At 44.0% G+C, this 26,502-nt stretch overlaps 2 protein-coding genes across 2 annotated transcripts; one reads left to right on the top strand and one right to left on the bottom strand.

Annotated features, from left to right (window-relative positions):
* Nucleotides 1-496: 496 nt before the first annotated feature.
* prkab1a (protein kinase, AMP-activated, beta 1 non-catalytic subunit, a) lies at nt 497-16,783 on the top strand. Its single transcript, XM_079524185.1, has 8 exons — nt 497-605; nt 2,245-2,451; nt 3,131-3,300; nt 4,349-4,442; nt 4,838-4,952; nt 5,444-5,577; nt 6,280-6,348; nt 16,572-16,783. Exons 2-8 carry the CDS (start codon nt 2,296-2,298, stop codon nt 16,647-16,649), a joined length of 816 nt encoding a protein of 271 aa, XP_079380311.1. The 5' UTR covers nt 497-605; nt 2,245-2,295; the 3' UTR covers nt 16,650-16,783.
* Nucleotides 16,784-21,656: 4,873 nt separating this feature from the next.
* On the bottom strand, nt 21,657-22,043 carry LOC306939776 (NADH dehydrogenase [ubiquinone] 1 beta subcomplex subunit 4-like; the record flags this gene model as incomplete). The annotated part of the gene is made up of 1 exon (XM_079524468.1): nt 21,657-22,043. One exon carries the CDS (start codon nt 22,041-22,043, stop codon nt 21,660-21,662), a length of 384 nt encoding a protein of 127 aa, XP_079380594.1. The 3' UTR covers nt 21,657-21,659.
* Nucleotides 22,044-26,502: the final 4,459 nt, after the last annotated feature.

The following is a 26,502-nucleotide window of genomic DNA, read 5'->3' as shown; positions in this document are numbered from 1 at the left end:
TGGAACGCCCTACCAAGTCTAATGCTTTCTCAGTGTAGTCCAAAGTAACAGTCTTTGTATTGAGTTGTGCTTTCATGTTTACCCATTCTGCAAACTGTTAATACATTTTTCAATCAACCAATCAATGGTGTATCTCTCTAAACCTGGTTCCCTACAAATAGACAGTTATCTTCCCAAACTATAATTCTCTTCTTGGCCCACAGTCCCATCTAGTGTTCAAAATATGATCCTACATCAAAGTTTACAGATTGGGTAGGTTAATGACAATCTTTTATTTATAGGCCTATTTGTTTAATTTTATTACATTTAATCAAACGGGTATGAATGGTTTCTTTTACGTCTAACCATCCAATAAAAAAGAAAATAAATAATCTCGCGTCACCATGCAGGCTTTCCACCTCGGAAGAAATAAAAGCCAAATAAAAAAAGCCAAATAATAATTATAAAGTCCCAGTACGCATGCGCCAGTGTCAGTCAAAGGGGGGTGGTTAGTATTGGTTAATTACAGTACAGTACAGTAGGCAATGTTTTGTTTTCTGGACGGGATGGAAATGACAAGCCAACGCTGTTAACACACACGACGCAGAGAAACAATCTCCTCTCAGGTAAAAACAAACATACACACATCACACAGACAGGACTCGATATTATATTTCATGATGTCAGAGCGCTCCGCTGCAAGCAAGCATCAGTGATCTCTTGATTCACCGAGGATGCATGCATCCATCCATCCAGCCTGAGCAGCCTCCACCATTCACTCACTCACTCACTCACTGGCTGGCTATTATTAACCACACAGCAGGTCAAACATTACGGTAACATGGACAAAAAATACGCATTTTCAACTGGAGAAAAGTGTAGTGCGACCACCGATCATATAGTCTGAGTGCGACACCGTCGACACGTACTTTTTCCACAGTGGAAAATATGTGAAAATGGGTCAGCTGTCGTCTGTTGCAAAAAAAAATGCTGTTTGAACTCAAGTAGGCATACGCTATAATTATCTGTCTGTAGTCTCTAATGCTACCCATTTTTTTTAAGTATTTAAGCTTTGCTTTTTAAGAAGACGTACTATTATGATGATAATCGACGCGTATTATATTCCAACGTACGACGGTGTCGCTCGCCCAAAAAATAGCAAATCGCCCAGTCTGGGAACGATTTCTGAGAGATGAGTGTAGGCTAAATCAGGCTGACTGACTGGCTGCACTTTTAAGGCCCAATTTCTTTCATAAAAAAGTAAACAGATCTATGGCAATTATTTCTTACCACAAAATAAATAAACAAAATAAGAGACATGTTGAGTGACTCGGCTCTTGATACAACTAAGTTATAACAGTTTGTATTTCTGCTGTGTTTTGGGTCTGTAATAGATTTATACATTTTAACATTGAGGAAAAATGGACAATTTTGCTTTCTGATGCAGTATAGAAAGTTCCAAATGGCTATTTTCTAGCTAGCTAATCAAGTCTTTAATTAAGTACAGTCAATCTGCATATCAGTTCTATCATGGCTCTTGAGCACACTTTGAGTAGGTATTATTACAGTGGCAAAAAGCTTATAAACCATCATATCAACAGCACAAATTCATCTGACCTTGAGAAACAGGTGAGGTGTGTCAACATTTCTTCATTTTCTCGAATAGCCCCATAACCAATTTTGTCTTCCATCTTGATTGAGGGGCTACAACATATTCAGATCTAAATATGACACCATGGGATTTCTATTAGAAGTAGGGCACCACCAGGTCAGAAAGCACTTGGCCAAGCATCCATACACTAGTATTTGAGGAGTTATTGGGATGTTAATGTGTTGGTTAGCATTCATTTCAAGTTCAACAGACAGACATACTGTCAACACTCAAAACATAGCAGTATTAAGGAATGGTTAATATGAATTTCTCAGTCTGCCCTCCATTGGTAACACTTTAACGTAACAGTTAATGTATAACTTAGTCTCTCAAGACAGATTCAGAGCTCTGCATGAAAAAACAAAAATATTTTCTTTTGCAGATGGGTTCCCAGAATGATTGTGTATAATTTAAGCCACATACGTGATGGCATGGCAGTAACATAAGTTTTCTCTCTCCACCATGTAAAGCATTGTGTATGTTTATAGCTTAAAATATAATTACACTGCAAGCACTGTCACTTCTCAAGTTATTGCATAAGACGGCATATCAAATGATTGATTTGACTGACACTCACTTGTGAAATGATCTCATCAGATGCACTTTTCATTCAGTCTCTGATATAGGATCTAAATCTGTGTCCTGGCGCACGACAAAAGGAGGCCATGGGGAACACGAGCAGTGAGAGAGCTGCCATGGGCCACGGGGAGAAGGCACACCGCAGAGACAGCCGAGGAGGAGCCAAGGAGGGAGAGAGGCCCAAGATTTTAATGGACAGTCCTGAAGATGCAGATATCTTTCATCATGGTGAAGACTTGAAAGTAAGTATAGCGGCGTAGAGGAGAGTAACAACAACAACATATGCAGATTATGCACACATGCATATCAGACCCGTCACCCTAGCAACAACATATTAGATCCCCTCCACTCACTCACACACACTAAATAATATATATCATGGATCTCATGAGAACTGGTAAGAGCAGAGAAGAGTAGTACTAGTGAATGCTGCTTTCTTTGCGTGGTGACATTTCAGTTCCTCTGAGAAACATACCATACTGAGCCAATTGCTCCTGTACCCCCTGTGTGTGTGTGTGTGTGTGTGTGTGTGTGGGGGGGGGGGGGGGGGGGGCACACACGCACACACACTTGAAGCCCTCTTTCTTGTACATCGCCCGACAATGGACCACTAACTGCATGAATTATTCAACTCGTTTTCTAGCATCCCTATTCTGGAGCCGACATTCGCAGGAAAATAGCTTATCTACAAGCCTACAACACATGACAGCAGTGATCAACATGTGAGCTTGTAGATCAGCTGTTTTCAGAGATTTGGTGTAAAGGGGGGGGGGGGGAAGTAAGGGGCCTAGTATTATAGGCCTGTAACGGACCCTGGTCAACTATTGTTTAAGTGGTTCATAACTTAACTTTCAAATTTCAGTTTGAAGTTGAACTTTTATAATAAACTATATAATGCTATAACTCGTTTTATGGTCATAGACACCTTTAGAGAGGGACGAGTTGCTCGCATGGCAGCAGGACATGGAAGCACGGGGAAAGGACCTAACCTTAGACCGACCAACCGTGTTTCGCTGGATGGGAGATGGCAAGGAGGTGTTGCTGTCAGGATCCTTCAACAACTGGACCAATAAGATCCCACTTATCAGAAGGTGGGTGAGCCTCTCCTAGCCAGATGATTAAAGATCCGTCACATTCATTACATAATCGCCTGATCAAAATATTATTTGAAATAATTGCAATTATTTCTTCAGAATCGTCAGAATCGTTTCCATATAATATATCTGTTGGAAAGGTTCATACATTTGAAAATAAATTGTGAAAATGGCAGATCTACCAGCTCACAGAGCTTGTTTATTGGCTATTTTTTGTATTAAACACATTTTGAAAGTATGATATGAGCCTAGTTTGGCCATAACAAACCTGCTTGCTTTGCATCCTGTCACCATTCTAATATGAAGGTTTTAAAGTCTTACCATTGCTTCTGCTGTGTAGTTGTTTTTGTTATCTCCAAATTGTTCCCACACAGTTCTGGATTTAGATGTCACCAGACATTTCAGTAGGCAGAACTCTGGCTACGTGAGACTAGGCTGAGGCATAGGGACAAAGATGACAAAAGATTTATACTCTACGACTAAAAGGCAACATTCACTCTAGTTATATTGAAGATCATCAGTACTCTGAGCCTAGCAATCATCATTGCTTTATTTTTGTCCACAAATGATGTATCCCTTATTAAAGCAAAGGCTGCCCAAAATGTCACAGTACCCGTTTAATTTGAGTGAGCAAAGTGTGTGGGTCTGACATACCTATTTACACGCACCTCGACAGTGGGTGCAGGGCCAATAAGGCCATTACGGAAGGAGGTTGGGCCCGCACACCATTCTTTTGGTGAAGAATTACTTTAGCATTAGCATTTTGTAAATTGTAATACATCAAAGAGTAATGGCAGACTGATGGAGACTTGATTCCATTCAGCTACTATTATTCTAGGCACAATATCCCTGCAATCTGTTGAAATAAATTGTGTTACACATTTGTAACCACGTACCTGGATCCAAACCTTTCTTGCATGGGAAACCAAACATCTAGCACTCGGCTAAAGGGGTATCCTCGGGAGATATTAGGCTTCTGATACTCTGTTACACATGCATGGTTGTATTCAAGGCCTTAATGGTTACTCGTCTTTTTTTGTCAAAGCCAGAACAACTTTGTGGCTATTGTGGATCTGCCTGAAGGAGAGCATCAATACAAGTTCTATGTTGATGGCCAGTGGACACATGACCCAGCTGAGGTTAGAAAGCATTCTTAATTATAGCAATGTACTGGTATTTGTGTTTATTTTTCATATGAACCCACTGAGCAACTCACCCTTGCGCACAGGATCCCGATTCCTAACCCTAACCCAGTTCAATTTAGCGCCCCACATATACTAACTCTTTTGAAAGGCTAGTGGACCTATTCAAAGTAGTGATAAGTAATAATATGGCAATGAAATGCATACTAGTGTTGTAGCTGCGCCATTCTAAGTTCATCACACAGCCTTTTTGTGTTCCAACAGTAATGCCAACAGTAATCCATCATATTACAAAAGTAATTGTGGTAAATTGCTTGCTGTAGTGCCTATTGAGTTTGTAGTTTTCATTCTTCAATAAACATTTATTTATTTCATGATTCCATTCCACACAGCCAATAATAACCAACCAGCTCGGCACCGTTAACAACATCATCCAGGTGAAGAAAACAGACTTTGAGGTGTTTGAGGCTCTAATGGTGGACTCTCAGAAATGCTCTGATATGTCAGGTGAGTGTTTGTGTGTGAATTACAGCAGTGGTTCTCAAACTTTTTCATGTCAAGGACCGAAACGCCGAAACGTTGCTATGACTCTTTAAAATATAGTTCTTGAACCAGCAAGTGGCGGTGTGCGGGTCTCTCCTCCTTCCTCATAACGTTTGCTGTACTGCCAGGACCTATACGCACCTGCTATAAAATTGAACCGGGTGTGCGGAAGTCATCCCTCGAATATGTCAAGGACCACCAAATTCAAATGATTTATAACAAAATAAGTAGTATAGGCTGTGTGTACTTAGTGTGCCAACCAAGGTCTTGAAGTTTGTTTGAAATAACAGCCTTGAGAAGTGTGACCGTAACAAACCCATGGCAAAATCAAACATTAACTCAAATGTTAATTTTTAGTTACTTGGCTCACTGATCCACATTTTCTTGTCTCTTTTTTCCTTGTTACATATTAACATATGCACTGCCTCATGCCACCCCTACCTGACCTGAGGTAGACCTCTCTAGTTCACCTCCTGGACCATACCATCAGGACGCCTATATCCCCAAACAGGAGGAGAAGTTAAAGTCTCCGCCCATCCTACCACCTCATCTGCTACAGGTGATCCTCAACAAAGACACTGGGATTTCTGTAAGTACCGTCTCTCCTCCTCCTCCTCCTCCTCCTCCTCCGACCACCACCCCCACCACACACTCTGACATTTTTAACCACTTGAACCCTTGTGTCCAAATTCTGGAGGGGGATTATTTAAAATTTTGTTATTATTATTATTATTATTATTATTATTTATTCATTTATTTATGTGTGTATTGTGTCTAATATTTTATTAATTCCTTCTATTTTTGATTATGTATATTTGTACGTGCCTTTTATTTCAATGTATCTTTGTTAACGGTACAAGATGCCGGGGTTGTGGCTCTTCAGAGCGGGAACTCTGGGGGGAGGGAAGGGTAAAAAGCTCAATCATTTTTGTATGCTATTTTTGACTCATATGTGACTTGAAAAATTAATAAAGAAACTTTGATCAAATTCTGGGGGGAACATTAGCCGATAGCAGATCTACAAGCTCACAACGCATTGTGAGCTTGTAGATCGGCCATTTTTGGCGAAGATATTTGGTGTAGACGGATAAAGTGCTCAAAGTACAGTTGTAACTCCAGTCCAGTTCTCTAAGACGACAGGGGTTTAAGTGGTTAAGATCTCACTCATTTTGGTCACACAACTACTCATCCTCCATGCTCCAATATCCATCATATCTGGTGAAGCTGTGCTGTTTTTGTACCTGAAGCCAGAACCTCCCCTCTTTTCCTTCCCTCTTATTTCCTGAACTAGTGTGATCCTGCGTTACTTCCGGAGCCCAACCATGTAATGCTCAACCACCTCTATGCCCTCTCCATAAAGGTAAGGCCACAAAGACGTTCAATTACAAGTAAAATATAAACTAGAATAGAGAAGCTAAATGGGGGATGATGTGATCTTATTATTTTTATGAAAAGTCTTGTTTCTACGTTCAACTTGTATAACTTCCTCAAGGACTATGATAGATAAAACAACCTTGAGTTTAGATGGGGGCAAATAGAACTGTGTCCGACTTGTTTACTCTGGAAACAGGCAGGGACAGCCAGCCCTTAATAATAGAGGGGCATTTTGTTATGTATTCAAAGGGGAATGCCATTTTTGAGGGGCGATAGCCTTTCCTATGTCCAGCTTTTGGTGTGTGTGTGTGTGTGTGTGTGTGTGTGTGTGTGTGTGTGTGTGTGTGTGTGTGTGTGTAAACTTTGTTCCAACACAAACATTAAATGCCATAGACAATGAATGGACAATTTTGAGTGTTTGTGTAAACACAAACATTGCGTAACACAAACATTGAAGACGATGGTGAGGCCACAGATTCTGATTGGCCGGAATAAGATGACGTATGATGATGTACGATGATAAGAGCGCCCCTCACTTCACACAGGTGTGATTTTTAATAGTCTAAAAGTACGGTAATGCCTGATCTTTGAGAAAATCATGCACAAATTGCAAAGCTTTTTCTGTAAAAACAACAGACCACGTGTACGACTGGTCTGGCGTCTTTTGGGAGTATAAATGGAGCATAGGATTCATGACTATAACGACATGGCCAAAATAGGGATGCCATTTTTGTCCTTGACCAAGCTGTATCATTCTTTGTCTCCAGCTGGCATTTATGAATGCTGTTGCAGTGAACAGCCTCCCAACACAGTCGTCAACACGGTCTTTCTAGCTTCTAAGATTTTACAGATTGCAATTTGTCAGGCATGTACAGTAGTAGTGCTTAAAGCGCAAATAACATGCATTTTAAAACTGCTTTTAATATTTAATATCATATTGTCTATATCCCTCAAAGTTATTTCTAATGGTTTGAGCCTCAATCACCACTCTGATATAACCAGTCCTTGTCATTTCTTTCTGGACTTTGAAAGCAGTTTTAGCTGCAGTACCACAATGTCCTGAGGTGGTGGGGGTGCTGATATGCAGATTATTTAATATTTGAGTCATTATAATACTGATGCTAGATAAAACCAGGCTTGTTTCCATTCCATGCCAGCTTGGAAAATCAACAATGGTGGACATTGTAAACAAAGTGGAAATGCAAATTTGGAACTGAAGACTAAAGAAGAGGAGGAATTATACAAAGTAGGGTGACATTGATGACATCACGATGAGACCAAAATCAGTTGAGCTGTTCCTGAGAGCAATTTCCATTAAAGCACCCATATGATATGAAAGCCTGATTGTTCAAAATTGGTTATTTGTGGGGATAGAAAACACATATGGGAGCCCCAAAAACACAAAAGAAATTGAAAAAGTTTTTTATGTTATAGGTCCTTATACACTATTAAAGAATTGACTGACTGTCCCCCATACTCCTGGTTTATATGCCCAATAAACTCTGCCTTGGTATTCTGGGTAAGAGTGAAAATTAATATCATGGTCACAAATTATATCACCAAGTAGCACTGTAGGACAATATGGAGTCTAAAAAGTCATATCTTCAGATTCTACCTCACCCCCTAGCTAGCACTCTCTTTCCTTGTATCACTACTTGTTGCCTATTGCTTTATAGATGCTATGCATTGTTGTGAACATTGTTGTGAACATTGCATAGATAGACATACAGTATAGTGATTGCTTGTCCACAAAGCCTGGTATCCTAGTTGTATTATATAGAAATTTCACGAAATACCTTTCGTTTATGGGTAGGTTTCCTTCAAAACCTAGCTGCAGAACATTATTTTATGTACTCCCAGGACAGAAAATTCTAGAATTTTCGCTGTCCTGGGCTCTAAGGGTGACGTAGGAAGCCACGCCTATCCCGTATAGATACCTGCGTGGCTACGTCAGCCCTCATTCAACTTTTCTTCTGCTAAGCTGCGAGAACGAACTTTAACATTCCAGTGTGTGCAGGGTAATATATCTCGCAAACTCGGCCGAGAGATTAATTCTTTAGGACCGTGAGATCTCTGGCACACTCTCGAAGCAAACAGAAGGATACTTCTCGAGAAAAAAAGCCGAACTTCGACACAAGTGAGTTCTAGGCAACTTGTTGCTACGCTAGCTTGTCGAAAAAACAGCTCGCGCCTCTTTTTCTCTCTCGCTAAAGCTAGCGTTTGTTAGCTTAAAGCTATCGATAGTTAGCTTAGCGCTACTAGGCAGATACGCCTGTGGTCTACTATTACACGCCACGAGGAAGATAAACCTGTGGCTGTTAAGCACCCGGACTCCTCTCTCTACAAGCAACCATGTCGCTGACGAGGGAGACCCAGCCCGGGGAAAGACGCCATCGACGACAGCCGGTGCCCGCCGACTGTCAAGAAGGCCCCAAACAAAAGACGTGCTCCACCTGGGGATGCGGGAACACGATGTCGGGCAAAGACGGGCATGACGAGTGCATGTATTGTCTCGGCCTCACCCACACCCGTGAGTCCATGGAGGAAATCGGTCCCGTTTGCCTCCATTGTGAGGAAATGGACGACGACGTCCTAAACAACAGGCTCGGACGTGTCCAAAGGTATTATGACAACTTTGCCGCCCACGGACTCCGAGAGAGGAGCCCCACTCCTCCCCCGCGACGAGCTCGCATACAAGTCCCGCCAAAGGGACAACGAGCTACCCCGAGACAGAGGCTCGACTACTCGGGCAACAGAGCCCCAACCGGAGCCTCTTCTTCAAGAGCAGCACCTGCCGGCGCTAGCCGAGACAGGTACGCTACTTCAGCCTCTGCAACCAGGGCTCACGAGGCCACTGATTACGAGGCTCATGGCGCGAGGCCAAGGGATACCTTCGCACCGCGCCGCTCTTCCCCAGCTCCACGTGCTCGACAACACGTCGTGCAGGCCACCATTGAGTGCCCGCCCAGACATACAGCTAGACGCAGACAGCCTGCTGTTGCACCCAGCTATATGGTGGACCGCCTGGACCCTTCCCCAGACCGCGCAATGTCTCCCGGTGGGGAGCATTGGACTACCAGGGAGGAAGGGGAGCTTCGTGATGACGAGCTCCCTTCCTTCCAGGAGCAACTCCAGGACTACCACGTCCTGGACGAGGCCTACGCGGACGAGCGAGATGGCCATGATGACCTCTCCCCCGGGGACTACGTCAGCACCACTCGTCGCCCCTTCGACGACCTGGATGCCATGGAAATACAGGAGCACCAGCAAGCCAGGGCTCCTGTCCCCCCGCCTCCTGTACCCCCCATGGATGACTCCAATATTTACGAGATATACAGGAAGGCTAGTGCACGCTGTAACCACACATGGCCTAAGTCAACTGTCAAGGTACTACCATGGGAAGGCAGGACTGATGAGTCCGCCCCCCCCCCTGCACCTAGAAGACAGAAGCTCCCTATGGCACAGGGCTTTGAGGAGGCCATGATGCACGCCTGGGACGAACCCCTCCTGAAGGTGGATTTTCCCAAGGCCAGCGCCAAGGGGCCCAACGACATACCAGATAAACAAACCCTCGCCATAGACTTCATGCCAGCTATGGACAAGGCTATAGCGGCCTACCTGGCCAACCCTGCAGCTCCTAGAGTGGATCACCACGTAAAGGAACCGCAGCTCCTGTCCAGCAGCGTGAGGGAAGCCTCAAAACTGAACAAGTGGCAGTATGCACACATGTCATTCGTGGCGAAGGCCCTCAATGCAGGAGCACTTCTCCAGGGTTCCATGAAGAGCCTCCTCATTGAGATGGGACAGAAGTCCATTAAAGTCCAGCTAGCGGAACTGCCAGAAGACCTGGCCGAGTTACGCCGCTTGAATCACGAGATGGCCACCCTCCAGAGGGACTCCACTCTCCACAACGCCAAGGCAATGGCATGTTCCATCCTCCAGGAGAGATGGCGTTGGGTCGATCAGACCAGCGCCATCTCCCTGGAGACAAAGAAAGAGTTTGTGGCTGGAAATATCCACCCAGACAGTATGTTTAAGGACGCTCTGGCCAAAATGTCAGAGACCATCCAACAGCTCGAGTCCTCCACCAAGACGATGAAGGCGCTCGAACCGCTGGCCAACCAGGCCGCCCCGGTAGGCCGCCCCAAGGCTAAGAAGGCACCCTGGAAGGCCAAGACCGATGACAAACCCAGGTCCCAGGACCGGAGCGGAGATAGACAGCGACAGCCTGCAGGCCGAGGCAGAGCAGACCGCCGCACCTCTCCGCCGCCCTACAAGGCCAGGAGCGCTCCCAGAGGCCGAGGCCAGGGGAAGCGCAAATGACCTGCCCGGGCCGGGTCATCTTCCCCACCACACTCAGAGTTCAAGGCCAGAGGTGGGGATCACAGATCTCACCTCAGAGCCTGCGCTGAAGCGCTTAAGGGGGCCTGTACACAGTGCTGTGAGCACCGTTGTACAGACCCCCAAAATTGTTATGTGCAATTCACATGTGTATGTTTTTCCACGTTGTTCAATAAAGAAAACAAAAAAACAAAAAACACAAAAAACAATAAAACCAACTCTGAAGGGCATAGGCCCAGTGGGAAAGATAACCCACACTGTGACAGCTTTAGCTGTCACAGTCCAAAAACTCCACGCCAATTTTTTCCAAACTCAATACCGAAAAAATTCACTAGAGGGAGACATTTCACACAAAGTAAGTCTTCCCCTAGGCAGGCCATGCACAACGCTGACAAGCACAGGGAACCCTTTGTCACGTCATCTGTCACAATGGCGGATATCCGGGGCTTCCCCGTGGATAATCCGTACAATTCAGACAGGATACAGGCTTCAGTTCGCCTCGAAACCGCCCACTTCCAGGAAAATTATTTTCTCAGAAGCGAGCGGGCAAAAGGCCGCCATTCTGCAAGAGGAAATCAATTCTTTAATGCAGAAAGGCGCCATCACAGAGGTGGCCCTCGACCAATCAATGAACGGTTTTTACTCCCGCTATTTCTTGGTAAAGAAAAAGGGGGGCGGACTCCGTCCCATTCTAGACCTGAGGGCATTGAATCGTCACTTAAAAAAGCTGCGATTCAAAATGCTTACTCCACCAGTCCTCCTACGCCTAATTCGCGAAGGGGACTGGTTTACGTCGATAGACCTGCAAGACGCATATTTCCACATTCCGATTTACCCGCCGCACAGAACATTTCTGCGCTTCGGGTTCAGAGGAAAAGTGTACGAGTACACAGTCCTTCCCTTCGGAATGTCACTGAGTCCCAGAGTCTTCATAAAGTGCACCGCGGCAGCTATCGCTCCGCTCCGACAGCAAGGGATCCGTCTCGCTACATACGTAGACGACTGGATCCTACTTGCAGACTCTCCACGAGAAGCACTGTCGCACACACATCGTGTGCTCAGCCACCTCGACTCGCTTGGGTTTATAATAAACCACGAGAAGAGCATGCTTATGCCAACACAGTCAATAGACTTTATAGGCATAACACTGAACTCAATCTCTTACACGGCCCGCCTGAGCCAAGAGAGAATAGACGCAACACTGCAGTGCGTGACGTCATTCAAAAGGGGACGCTCGATTCCTTTTCATGCATGCCTCCGGATGGCGGGGTTAATGGCCTCTGCGGTCTATTTAATCCGCCTAGCAAGGCTACATATGAGACCTTTCCAACGATGGATAGGCTCTCTACATGTACCAATGCACCGTCGGCACCAGAAGGTAACAGTAACATCACAATGCATACTAGCCCTTCAATGGTGGTCAGACAGGAAAACCCTCTCAGAGGGCGTCCCCATGGGAAAGCCTCTGATCAGGAAAGTCATCACTACAGACGCCAGCATGACAGGCTGGGGAGCCACGATGGAAGGACTCACAGCCAGAGGTTTATGGTTGGGGCCACTACGTGCCCTTCACATAAATTACTTAGAGCTCATGGCAGTCTTCCTCGCCCTGAAACACTTCGAGCAGCGCATCCTGGGTTGCCATGTCCTAGTCAGGACAGACAACACCACGGCCATGTGCTACATCAACAGACAAGGTGGACTCAGGTCCCCTCGTCTTCATCAACTGGCTCAGAAACTGATCCTGTGGTGCAACACACGCGTCCTCTCAATAGTAGCGTGTCACGTCCCAGGTCTTCTGAACACAGGGGCAGACCTGCTGTCCAGAGGACCTCTCCGCTACTCAGACTGGTCACTACACCCTCATGCAGTGGCCCAGGTCTGGAGCAGGTTTGGGAAATCCAAGGTGGATCTCTTTGCCACAGAGGAGAACACGAAGTGTCCCCTCTTCTTCGCAATCAGGGGACCATCAACGTTGGGGCTAGACGCTCTGTCACACCAATGGCCCAAAACCCTTCTCTACGCCTTTCCCCCGCTATCCCTCATCAGCCCCACTCTGGACAGAGTGAGGACTCAGGGTCTGAAGGTGCTCCTAATAGCCCCGTCGTGGGGGGTCTGGAGGTCGGAAATAACCCCTCTCCTCTACGACCAGCCGTGGAGAATTCCCCTTCGAGCGGATCTCCTCTCTCAAGCGAGGGGGGAGATCTTCCACCCTCACCCCCAGGACCTAGACCTATGGGTCTGGCCCGTCAAAGGGTGATGTTGACTGCCGTGGGTCTACCTCCGAACGTAATCGAAACGATTCAGAAAGGCAGAGCCCAGTCAACAAGGGACCGTTACGACACAGCCTGGCGCGTCTTCGAGCATTGGTGCTCACGAAGACCAGACCAAACAGTCCCCTACCAGGCCTCAGTGATCGACGTCCTGTCATTCCTGCAGGAGCTCCTAGACAGGTGTCTAGGCCTCTCCTCAGTCAAGGTCCATTTGGCGGCAATCTCTGCCTGCCACCCAGGCTTTGATAACCAGACGGTGTGGAAGCACCCGCTGGTAAAACAATTCATGAAGGGTGTACGCAGGGAACATAGGACATGCAGATCCCTCGTTCCCTCGTGGGATTTGTCCCTGGTTCTAAAGGCTCTGGCTACAGCACCCTTTGAACCACTACAAACCGTGAGCCTCAAGCTCCTAACCCTGAAGGTGGCTCTCCTGATCGCACTCACGACAGCAAAAAGGGTCAGCGACCTACATGCGCTCTCGATCTCTCCAGACTGCATGAGGTTCGATGAGGGGTCGACCAAGGTCACCCTAAAGGCAAACCCCGCCTTCATTCCCAAAAATGCTCTCTCAGTGTGTGTGCCAGTGAACCTACAGGCTTTCCATCCCCCGCCGTTCTCCTCTGACGAAGACAGCAGGCTTAATTGCCTCTGCCCAGTCAGAGCTTTACGCATATACGCGGATAGACTGGCTCCCTTCAGACAAGGAAGCCAACTCTTTGTGTCCTGGGGTGCCAGGACCAAAGGAAAGCCCGTCACGAAGGTCACTATCTCTAACTGGATAGTGGAAGCCATCCGTCTGGCCTACACTAGCCAAGGCGTGGATTCCCCTCAAGCCCTGAGGGCCCACTCCACAAGAGGTGTGGCAGCTTCCTGGGCACTCTACAAGGGTGTCTCCATTCAGGAAGTCTGCACAGCAGCAAGCTGGTCTACACCCTCGACTTTCGCCACATACTATAACCTAGATGTGGCAGCGCCTTCGCTAGCGCACGCGGTCTTGGGGGCCGCTGCTCAGTAAAGCATCAGGGCAGCATAGCGCTGCCTCCTGCTCTCCACAAGGACTAGGTTCTGGACCCAAAAGGGTCCGAGCCCCTCCCAAAAGGTTTACCTGGGACCCACTGGAAGTTCAGGTCACGGGAGTTCATAAAGTCCCATAAACGAAAGGTATTTCGTGAAATTTCTATATAATACAACGTTAAAGGTTACTTTAGTAACCACGGTTGTATATATAAATTGAACGAAATACCTTTCGTGGAACGCCCTTCTGTTCTCTAAAGCAGAAGAAAAGTTCCGAATGAGGGCTGACGTAGCCACGCAGGTATCTATACGGGATAGGCGTGGCTTCCTACGTCACCCTTAGAGCCCAGGACAGCGAAAATTCTAGAATTTTCTGTCCTGGGAGTACATAAAATAATGTTCTGCAGCTAGGTTTTGAAGGAAACCTACCCATAAACGAAAGGTATTTCGTTCAATTTATATATACAACCGTGGTTACTAAAGTAACCTTTAACGTTACTTAACATCCAATTGATTATTTTTGCACTATATTCACTTGAACATACACCTAAAGTATATTTTGAGGACACAATTATGACACTAATATTTTACTATTTCGGCGCCAATTAACCCTTCGCTAAATCCCACCCCAAAAAGCAATTGTCCAATGCCAATCCAAATAGTTTAGCAACTGTTGCTATATGCAGGTCAAGCTTTCGCCACCTCATAGCTGTCAATGTCATTTTGCATGGCTGTGCTGTTGTATACACGGCTTAACGTCGAGAAAGTTACACGACTGACCCACCCAGGTGATGGCAATAATACTAATGACCGTAGTCTTACCGTGCAACATGAAAACTCCTGTCAGGTGGTCGTTAAAAGTTGATTTCTCCCTCTGTCATTTCCTCGTATTTCTAGTTTAAATCCCGTCATTTAACATGAATCTATGGGGGGGAAGGACGGCTTGGACTGTCTCCTCGCTGCTAACGTGCCTTAGTTATATTAGTTAGATAGCGGGCTAAAATGTTACCTTGTGGGGCATGAGAATTAAGAGCACTTCTATTGGAACAGGTAGAACCTCACACAACAGATACAATACTATTATCAAGGTTGGATTTAGTCTGATAGTCCCAGTCGGAGTCCCATTTTCCAAGTGAAGTACTATGGCAGAAAAATGAGGCCAGCTGTGTCAAATGCTGTGCAAAATGATCAAAACAGCTGTCATTGTCAGCGTCAAGAAGTACAGTACAGTAGGCCAGCTGTAACCTCTGACCCTCTTCTTCTTTTCCTTTCGGCTTTTCCCTTCAGGGGTCGCCACAGCGAATTATCTGCCTCCATCTCACCCTGTTCTCTGCCTCCTCTTCTCTCACTCCAACTAACTTCATGTCCTCTTTCACTACATCCATAAATATTTTGACTCTGATCTATGGAATGTTCCAAAGTCATAATATGATATTAACTGAGTGGACACACGGTTTCCCAGTACCACCACTACCTTTTTGTATTTATATGGGTTGGACACACACACACACACACACACACACACACACACACACACACACACACACACACACACACACACACACACACACACACACACACACACACACACACACACACACACACACACACACACACACACACACACACACACACACACACACACACAATGTTTTAATATAAAAAGGAATAGACATACAGTACACGCAACACTCCAAAAAGGCTGGTACTGGAATTTTACTGCAGCTAACACACTGCTTCTATGCTCCCAAATGTATTGCATTATGTTACGCCACACATAATTTCAATTATAGTCTTCATAAATTGGAAAAACTAATTCTAACAGTGCAGTAGTTTTCAGGTTTCCATAAGTGGATTTCCAATAGTTCTATTGTAATCACAAGGCACTTATCACAGCGTGGGGATTGGGAACCTCCGTTACCTCAGTTGGCCCAAAGACAGGCTGTTAGTTAGGATTGCCAATGTTCCGACTTGAAACCACTGCGTCTTGCAAACTATTGATTGTGCTCGCTGCTTTCTATCTCAGGAATGTTAACAATGAAATGAAATGATTACTATATTTACCCAGGGTATCTGGGCTAAGCTCAAGAACTTGTTTCCAGCCAGGCCCTGCTCATAGAACATTTCATCGTAGTGGTTCAATTACTTGTTCAAGGGCACTTCAGCGGTGGTAATTTGAACGTGTCGGACCGCTGATTCGAACTGGCGACCTTCTGGTATCAAGACTGCTCCGCAATCCGTTCGGCCACCGCTCCCACAAATGCTAAGAAGCCGTTACTAGGATGGCTGAAGGATAAATACTGAAGGTTTTCCATGATGTGTCAAATGCCTGGTGAAGAAAAATTAAAGATTACCAGTAGATCTGGGAGGATCACTAGTCGGTCTCCTTTTTATTGCCCGATGAATACGGATGATCAGAAGAGACAAGAGGACAAAAGACAGGGGATTTGACATGTTGCCCAGGAGAGTGTTTTATCCAGAGACAGGGGTCTTACTCACTACATCATTTCTTGGCATGGGGTTGTGATATAATATAATTTGGTTCATTTGACCTCCATTGTCTCTTTATTCTTCTCAGGATGGTGTGATGGTTCTCAGTGCAACACACCGCTACAAGAAGAAGTATGTCACCACCTTACTATACAAGCCCATCTGACAGCTACAGTAGCATACCCGAATGTCCTGTCAATCCCATCCCACTTTGTCCATGGTACACTTGAGTTTGCAGAGTATATTAGGTACACCTGCTTTTATTCCAAGGCTGACAAGGTGAGTCCAGTAGATGAAGATGGTTAACGCGCAATAAAAACTAAATATCCTTCATAAGGGGTCGTGTCCACAGAAAGCATCTTATGAGCGGAGGGGCACTTTGGATATCCTCCTGTCTCAAAGCAGGCCATTTTGTCCTCTAGGGCAGGGGTTCTCAACCCGTGGGTCGCGACCCCTCAGGGGGTCGCCAAATTATTTTGGGGGGTCCCCAAATTATAAAAAAAGAAAAAGTGTATTTTATTTATTTTTTTTCCCAACTGAATGGATGGAAAATGGAAAATTAAGAGTTTACATGGTACACATAGTACATGCATACACCTTCCTAATGATTATATCTGGTTTCAGTATGTATTTATGGTGTATTGTCTATTATTAAGGTTATTGTAGCAGTCAATTTATATTGGGGGTTGGGAGGGGGCAGGGCGGGGGTCCCGAGACGTTGCCAAAGCATTTCCGGGGGTCCCCGGCCAAAAACGTTGAGAACCCCTGCTCTAGGGTAGGGGTAAAAAGAGGTGATATATTGTGTACACTCCGTGTATAGACTACACACAGTGTATTAGTCCACGTGCACATCCCTTTAGATTATTATCGCTACTCTAGTCACTGTAGTCCTTATGCTGTCAGTAGTTTTCAAGATCTTGGCCTGGCTAAATAGACATAGAGATGCTGTAATGATGAGGTACTGTAGTAGCCTCCGTGTCTGCGTTCATGCCTGCCAGATGCAACTTCACTAATGTGATGACTGAGGAGGAGCTTTGACGGTAGCGAGGAATTTTTTCACTTAAAAGACCCACTTTAGTTAATGGGTTTTTGAAGCTTAACCATGAACACCCTGGTGGTTTCTGGCACTCTGCATATCTCAGCATTTTTTTTTTACAACCAAAACCTGGTTTTCTGATGAGCACTGAAAAGTGGTTTGACTCTGGGCACACTAACGGAGGGTGTCTGGCTGCGTGGTGTGATCAATCAAAGATAAGTACAATATTATACTGGTACAGTATGAGGCTGGCCAACATTGATCTGTTGTCCAATCAGAGGTTGAGTAATATGCATACAGGTTTTTATGCTGGTCTTTGAGACGTTGATTGTGACATCACAACTCGCAAACACCCTCTGTTAGTGTGCCCTGCATGAAACCAGTTTTCTGTGAGTGCTGAAAACCAGATTCTGCTTAAAATAATAATACAAAAAAAAAAAAAACATAATTTCTTTAGAGACAGGCAGAGTGGAAGAAACCACCACGCTTTTCATGGTTCAGCGACAAAATCAGAAAAAAGCTACAGCTTGTCACAGACTTCTGAGATGATTGCACTCTAGCTGGCAATGTGAATTTACTCAATTGAGACGAGGGCACAAACACATGAATACTTTGAAATGTGATGTCATGATTTAATCATAGACTGAAAGATTGTACAGCAATGAAACAATGTTTTCTCTCTGTGTGTTGAATTTTAACATTTCTTTTAACGTTACTTAATCGGTAGAAATGCTGATAACGCACAGTAGCACAGTTTTATTTATCAACTCAATTGTGTAGTGTTATTATAACCTTGTGTTGTGTCAAAGTAATATGTTAAGCATCGAGGGTAGTGTTGAAGATCACTATGAGCAGGGTTTGATTTGTAAATATATATATTTTTTTATTACTTAATATACACAGTTATTAGAGAAATGGCGAAAATAGCTGATCTACAAGCTCACAATCTGGAGCTTGGATAGCAGGTCTAGATATCTTTGAATGAATAAAATAAATTGAGAATCTTTGAAAAAGAAAATGGAAACCTTCTCAAACATTCACAGCAGAATGGCAGTGGGCCGTATGCTTCAAATGCTATTATTGACATTGCCAGTAGGTGTCCTACCCGATAAGGTCTAAGTGTCTCTGTGCAGGGACACTTAACCACTGTAGATGTGATAGATTGATTGATTGATTGATTGAAAAATGTATTAACAGTTTGCAGAATTACAGTACATTTCAAGCACAAACTCAATACAAAGGCTGTTAACTGTGAGTGGACGACCCAATTAAGCATTACACTTGTTTCCAATAGGGTCCACAATGTTCAAATCATCAAAAACATTTAGAGACACTTCTATATAGACAAAGGACAGAACAGGAATTCATCATAAAGGAGGTAAAAAGGGAAAAGAAACATATACAGTGAGGGAAAAAAAGGGGTGGGCGGTGGGGGGGATTCACGTTCAGCTCCGTTCATTTGTTTGTTTTCCTTGGAGGAGCTGCGTTGGGTCCCCAAGTCGGCTCCGTGGCCGTACCTTGAGTTGGCTGTGTGGCCGTGACCAAAATAGATGTGTTGTATTACACATACTCTAGTCTACAGTACTGGCTGGTTAAAATAATATTTGACTCGTAGAAAAGTCCCAGTTTGTAGCTTTAAAGTGCAACAGTGAAAGAGTGAAGAGAACATGCTGCTTATCGTAAAATCAATTAATTATATTGATTCAAAATAGCTGAATTGAATGATTATTATTTCATATTTTATATAATATTATATTATAATATTTCACATTTTATTTCATACAATCACAAATATGTAAAAGTAACATTACGGTATGAATTCATGAAATGCTGCCAGGTTTGTCTAGGATACATTTGTGACTTAGGAATTACATACAGTACCTAACATTTAATTAATACAAAGTAAAAATTACAAAGTCCACAATGTTTTGTTTTTGTTTTTAGTCTTGCAAGCTCTCTGAGCGAATCGGGACATGGCATTGGGTATCCATTGTATTGTGGCTTTTGGAAGTTTTGGACTGGCAGAGTGGTTTAAATATACTGCTTGGTCCCAGCAAATACATTTGAGTGTTATAGAAATGTGCCTAACTAGTAAAGCACCTACAAAAATCACCTCGTCAAGCTGCTAAAACGTCATACATGGGGAAAGTCTCCTTCTCAAATCTTGTATCTTAAAAATATCCCAAAAAAATATCCAAAAATGTCCTCGCCATTGGTGAGGAAAGTTGTTTTCTAGAACACTGGAACCAGCTCTGAAAGGAAGTGACAGACTGGTACTGTTACTGAGAATTCTTGTTTGGGTAATCTGTACAATTGGACAAATGTGTTAAAGGAATTGAAAAATCATGGATGTTTGTCAGTGATCGTCAAATCATGCTTTTGTGTACACTGTCATTATGTGTGAGATTTCTATTAAATATTAATTTATGAATATATTTTCTAGATTGACTTTTACATTTAACTTTTGTAAAAGAAAAAACGTATTTTATATAACAATTACGATCTGTTGCAATGAAGTTAAATAATATGAAATGTAGGTGCACTTCTAATATTCATTTTAAACAGAATTTTCTGCACTCAATACATCATTGTTAAAGATGGATCCACCTGAACTGAAGCCGCACCCACAGCTGTGTGATGTCACTATATTACTGTTTATTTCATTGGCCCGTTTGACTGTCAAGGGTTCAGCCTCCAGGAAGAAACCCTAAATACAAAGTTAATACACCATTGCACAAACAAACGACTCCAGGGTGTCTAATGAAGTACTGTCACCTCATAGACACATGAAAAACTGGAAAAATACAAACATCTTACTACTACTGTGTCTGTGGTCGGCACACCGCTGAGTTATGCCCGGCCCCTCATAGTATTTCCATTGTGGTTCTGGTCCGTTGTACAGTGTACAGACTCCCAAGCCAGTGTATTTGTACAGTCAGTGTAGGCTCCTTAGGCCCAAACCACACCAAAACTGTTTTAACCACACCAATGCAACTCATTGCAACTCAATAAGTTGCATTAGTGTGGTTTACCTTAAAAAAAAAAAAACGTTTTGACCCATTGGTGTGGTTTGGGCTTTAGGCTCCTTAGCCACATGCTGAATCTACTAGGCTTGTTGGAGTCTTTGAGAAACACTTATGCCAGACTTATGGTGCTAAAACAAATTTCCAATATGATTTATAATACAAAAGAAAACTTTAACCAATCCGTTTTTGAGGGGCGCCCCTCCTATGCCCAGGTGTGTGTGTGTGTGTGTGTGTGTGTGTGTGTGTGTGTGTGTGTGTGTGTGTGTGTGTGTGTGTGTGAAAACCACGAAATGTGACTATTTGATTGGCTGAGCACGGAATGTGATGATGTATGATAAGAGAGCCCTTCACTTCACATGAGTGTGATCTTTTAACCAGGTGTTTGACTCGTCCTATATTATATGCAACTGCCCGTCTCTGCCACTGGAAAACAAGTTTATGAATGAATTTGTATGAGATTTTGTTTTAGCCGAGCCCTATCTCTTACCTAATGTAAATGTAATGACAGTAATAAAATATACAAGCTCAGAGCATGTTGTCTTTATTAATGCCCGCTGTGAGCTGGTACTATGATGTCAGTGACCGTCAGGTCAGTTTTCTTTTTTTTTACCCGTTTTCTCCACAATTTAGCCAATGTTAACATTTCTGTGTGTTGTCACTGCTGTTGTGTCCTACTGGCTCACCTGCTAGTAGGAGGACGTAGAGCCTTCGTACTACTCCTCTCGCCCCACACTCCCCACTGACAGGTGCCACCACAACCCGGAAGAGTATGCAGTGACACATATCACCTTCCCGCCTGGCTTCCAACCCCCAGTACTCGGGCCAATTGTTTAACATTTTCTCATCTCACAAGGTTTTCTCCTTGTGAGATGAGAAAATGTTAAACTACAGCTTATATTAAAAGTATCTATACTTTAAGCTTCTGTTGCTTCTCCGCGCAAGCTGTATTTTTCAATCACACTGGTTTCATGCCCGGAAAATGTAAACAGATCTGCAAAGCATCAACGTTTAAATCCATTGGGCGCTACTTCCGGTTAGACACTCGGTAGCAAGTCTCGCTCGGCATGCTCTGATTTCTAGAACACACAGGCCGTCTACAGAGACTGAATGGAGCTCAGTAGGACAGCTTGAACTTGCGATCGAGGGTCCCGGCTTTGATCTGCTCTTCTCTGTTGTCCCTGTCTGTCTTGAAGGTGTAATAGAGAACAATAAGCGGCACAACGCCAAAGAGCATGCCCAGCAGAGACGTCTTTGGCGTGGCTCTGAAGTGCGGGTAGGGGTTGGTACGTGCATAAACCCAACGTGTCAGGGCGGGGTCTTCAATGAGCTCTTTTCTGTGCGGGTTGTTGAGTTGCAGCTGGTATTGACGCTTCAGGTTTGCCCGTATAGCTGCTCTCTCCTCTTCGGCACGTCGCAGGTCTGGCGACAAGTTAAAATACTCGTCTGGATCTAGTGTTTTGGGCCGGGTGGCCAAGGGCGCTTCTCGGTAGTCCGCCATGATTCAGATTACCCGGTATTGGAGTACTTGGAGGCTAATCTATAACATCAGTACTATGACATGACGACGACGTACGATTTTATTCCCATATATCTCCATATTTGGGCATAAAAGGGAGATGTACGCCCACACACACAGTGACACACAGAGATTCTTGGCTTGATAGATTTCCGGAGTATCGATGACATCATATTGATGATGTCAGTCACCTCCAAGTCTGGGCATGGTTGCAGCCATATCCGAGTGACTTTTACTTCCATTATCCCTCTATCTATAATTTTCGAGATGTCTGTATGTCATAACCCATAAAATAACAGATCTACAAGCTCACAACACATCGGTGCACACGTGCCGGCGTGTGTGTTAGTTTGGCTGCCCATTGTGTTTCTTGCTACCTGTGCCCTGCTGTGATTTAAGAATCTGTTTAATAAGTCTCAAAGTGTCTATATGGTCCCATGTCAAAAGGTTTTGTAAACAACAATGCAGATTAGCAAACTGGTTGCATAGTCTTTACATACAGCAGTGTGTGTATACACTACAGTACATTCTCTATCTGAAATGGACTGTCTGCTTTATCTCCCAGAGTAAATCCAATTGTGTGTTATCTACAGACAAACAGATTAAGTGGGCTGAGCATTCGCTAACTCTTTCTTTGTCACATCGGCCAGCAACACTGCAGCTCTGATACACTTGTGGGAGATTTGGCTAAAATTCACCATGAATTAGCGATTAATTTGGCTAAAATTTCTTCATTACAGAATGTGGTTGACCTCTCAAAGCTCAGGAGAGAATGAAAAGAGTGTAGATCAACTGTAGTAGGTGACATTTTAAATCCATCCGGATCGGCCCTTTGGCCGCTGTGGGAGTAGGAGTACACACCCCAGGCACCTAAGGCGACAGCATGAGCCGAGTCCCCTGCCCGGGGAAGAGTGCCAGCTGGCGGCCATGGGGCGGAGCTGCGGCCCCTGGCCGCCCTCTTGACACTGAACCGTCCACCTTTTCTACGTCACCTCGGTTTTTCGGCTGCAGCTTGCCCGGGGAGCGACATACAGGTCCGAAATTAGAGGCCGGAAATTCCAAATGTGTAGGAACCCTGTACGGTCATCCTTTGTCTTCATCATTGTTGACTCAACAACCAGCTGATTCCCACCCGAGGACCCCAGGCTGTGCAATGTTAAAACACCATTGCAAGAGTCAGGAAGGGCAAATGAGAATGGTAGTGTGAAGATTTTGTAGAAAGCTGAAAACAACAACATTTAAAACCAAACTCAAGTCGATATGCTCCCAAAGACTGAGCTGGACATGCTTGCTGACCAATCTGCCTGCAGCTAAGCATGGATCGTGAGGTACACACAGCCATATTAGTGTCGTGAAGGAAGGACGCAGGATAGACAACTAACCAGAGGTTGCCATGATCACATTGTGTACAGCGTCCATGTTTCAGAATCCCTGGAGTAGAACAGAGAGTCCTTTACAAACAGACAGAGAGAGTTTTTTTTTGGCTTTTGGCCTCCTATCTCATGGTCTGAGAACACTGCCCATTGCTTCATGTTCTGAATGAATCGTCCGAGTTTGTTCCAGTATAAGTTCAGTAAGCCATTTTCCCCTCTTGACCGATCCAATTATTTTTTCAGTAGCGGAAATGTCTACTTTATACCAAAGTCTGAGTTGATTTTCCAATGAATTAATCACAGACCTCGTTGCCACAGATAGGCTACAGGAGAGATGGAGAGACTGCACCCAGATCTGCCTACGGTGCATGGAGGAAAGCAACCTCACTGTAGAAAGATGAGTAATCCTTGACAGCTAGGGACATTTTTACGCCCAACAATTCACTGCTTGGATGACGGTGGATAACGCAACTCTTACTTCTCAATTCAAATATCTTTGCAGTTAAGCGTGTGGGGCAATGCTGGACATTTAAGTCTTATTGCATTAGTTTGTGTTAATATCTTGGTCCCTGCCCCCACCTATTTCTGGTTAATATTTAAAATGTTTACTAAGTAGCTGTAGGGCAATATTTGTTTTTGCCAGTAGATGGCAGCTTTGGCGCGCTAGTGGTTGGTGGTGGTGGTGTGATCCTTGGAAGCAATTTAGCCCACTCATAACAGAGGGCATGACTGCAGCAATAGAAGCTTAAATACATTCAAGACTGTACTTTGTTGTAGTTGGGAGACGTGCACAGGTGTCATATACAGTTCTGTATTCTAATTTGTAACCTGACCATATAAGGCTGCACATTTCATATTGTGTTAGTGATAACGTCATTACATAGTACTGTAGCAGCAAAGGAAGCCATTATAATATATATATTTTAAATATAGTATATTATTATTATATAGAGCCAAAGTCACCTGGCACCCGAGTAGAAATTGTCCCAGTGTTCAGTGTGTAATGAGCTTAGAATTTGATATTGTAATTCAACAGACTTGTCTTGACAACTTATCGCCATGCAATTATCTGGCACAATATGCAGATGTGACAGCCATGCAGTACAGTCGCTTGAAACCAACATGGTTGAACTGTCGCACTGATGAACTGAAAGAACTACTGCACTTTTAAATCCTGCTTGGAGAATTGCAAAAAGTGCGGCTTTTCCTCTGGATTGGCATTATCAATGTGTAAATGAGTATTCTGCTGTCAATTCCACCAAACTGGTGCAAAATGCATGGAAGTGGGTTGCATTTGAATATGTAGTTCCTATAAAATATTCATAATTTAAAACAAAATATTTGATTGTATTAAACTTGGGCAGATACAGGCTTTATGAATAACATAAAAGAAAAACAGCTACTCAGTCAGGCCAGGGTATATAAACTGAATGTTGGATGATTATTTAATCGGCTCAGTCCTTATTTATGGGATTACAGACAGTCACATACCGAGGAGGTGTTTGTTCAGCCTCTTCTTAAAGGCATGAACTCTACTTGATGCAAAGTACATTCATGTGTACAGTACGTACCGCTGATATCTGAAAAGAATATCTCCTTCAGAAACTGACTGCATGACTGAATGATTGATTTGTTTGTGGGGGACAATTTTCAACCAACCCCCTTAGGTCATATAGTTGGTAGAAGCCCAATTAAATCCAGCGATACCGTCCATAATTTCCATAGCTCTGTAGAAGCAGCAGGCTTACCGAGTGGCCCGTCCTGTTCACCCGAGTCAACCTCTTCCTCTCTGCCAAAGTCAGAAGCTCCGGTAATTGAAAGGAATGTATTATAGTGAAAACACCCCATGGAGTTAGTTGTTACAGTATATAATATATGCCACACCGCAGAAATGCAGAGTGGTGGAAGTTCGTATTAGAAACAATATGGCAATTCTATTTCCCTGCAATGCAAATTTAAATTCTTACAAACAAAATAAAACATCTGACCATCATGCTGTCAGTTTGTGGCAGCAGAAGGAGGTTAAGCAATGGAACTGGTTGAATAATATAACACTACAAAGAATAGTGAATGAAGCAGCCAAGTCCAGTAGCTCTGATGGATGAAGTTTAGCTGAGAGCTTTACTTTTGCACTACAAGAGAATAGCCACATACAGCATTGACTATAGTATGAAGTTTCAATGTTAAAGGTGTCTTTATTGTTACATCTTGTGTAAGAGTTAAATTATTTTGTTCTGGGTCCAAGCTTTATAGCCTAGTGGCAGAAAAATAAATACACACATATAAATAAATAAAAAACAACATGAACTTGGTGAACTTCCTCCTCCACCAGGCATTGTAGTGCAAGTTGTGTCTTGGATATGTGGGGATTGGGGAAAAAGCTACTCATATCAAGCGCACCTTTTTATTTAAGCTTTTATAGTGTAAAAGAATATTCATTGTAGGCTTCTACAGAGACTCAGAAATCAGATTATCATAACATGTCAATTGTTAAGTCACTCTTGAATAAGGCTGTCAATTAAATGCCTGATGTGCAAACATCTAAACAGAATGAAGTGAGTAGGTTGCAGTGGCTCATTGGGTGAGAACGAGCGTGACACTGACAACCCCTTTGAGTTTATTGCTGAGTTGGCGTGAAACACCATCAGCTCCCAGAACTTTCTGCATGTCCTATAGTTACCCAAGCCATACTACTCATGCGCTGGGTTGGCGCCTTGGCAGTGCCCGGGATCAAACTCAGAGCTTTGCTATTTAAAGACAGTGAAAGTGCTCTACACTGAGCTACCGGGGAGCTATACCCTGACACAAACGGGGCGGCAGTGGCTCAGTGGTAGAGTGGCTGGATGATAACCGTGAGGTTTCCAGTTCGAACCCGGGCTCCCCCAGAGTCACTGTCGAAGTGTCCTTGAGCAAGACACTGAACCCCTAATTGCTCCCGATGTGCTAGTTGGTGCCTTTCATGGTTTCCGCTGCCATCGGTGTATGAATGTGTGTGTGAATGGGTGAATCTAATGTACAATCTCTGTAAAGCGCCTTGGATAAAGGCGCTATATAAATGCACCATTTAC

This window comes from Electrona antarctica (genome assembly GCF_951216825.1).
Source record: "Electrona antarctica genome assembly, chromosome: 16".
Taxonomy (NCBI): domain Eukaryota; kingdom Metazoa; phylum Chordata; class Actinopteri; order Myctophiformes; family Myctophidae; genus Electrona; species Electrona antarctica.
Note: the sequence above shows the minus strand (reverse complement) of the source record. Positions and strands in the feature narration are given on the sequence as shown.

What these genes read in the sequence shown, in the direction of transcription:
- prkab1a (XM_079524185.1), top strand. Translation starts at nt 2,296, where the DNA reads ATGGGGAACACGAGCAGTGAGAGAGCTGCCATGGGCCACGGGGAGAAG. An exon ending in AAGATCCCACTTATCAGAAG is followed by an intron (nt 3,301 to 4,348) that starts GTGGGTGAGCCT and finishes TTTTTGTCAAAG; the next exon opens with CCAGAACAACTTTGTGGCTA. An exon ending in ACAAAGACACTGGGATTTCT is followed by an intron (nt 5,578 to 6,279) that starts GTAAGTACCGTC and finishes TTCCTGAACTAG; the next exon opens with TGTGATCCTGCGTTACTTCC.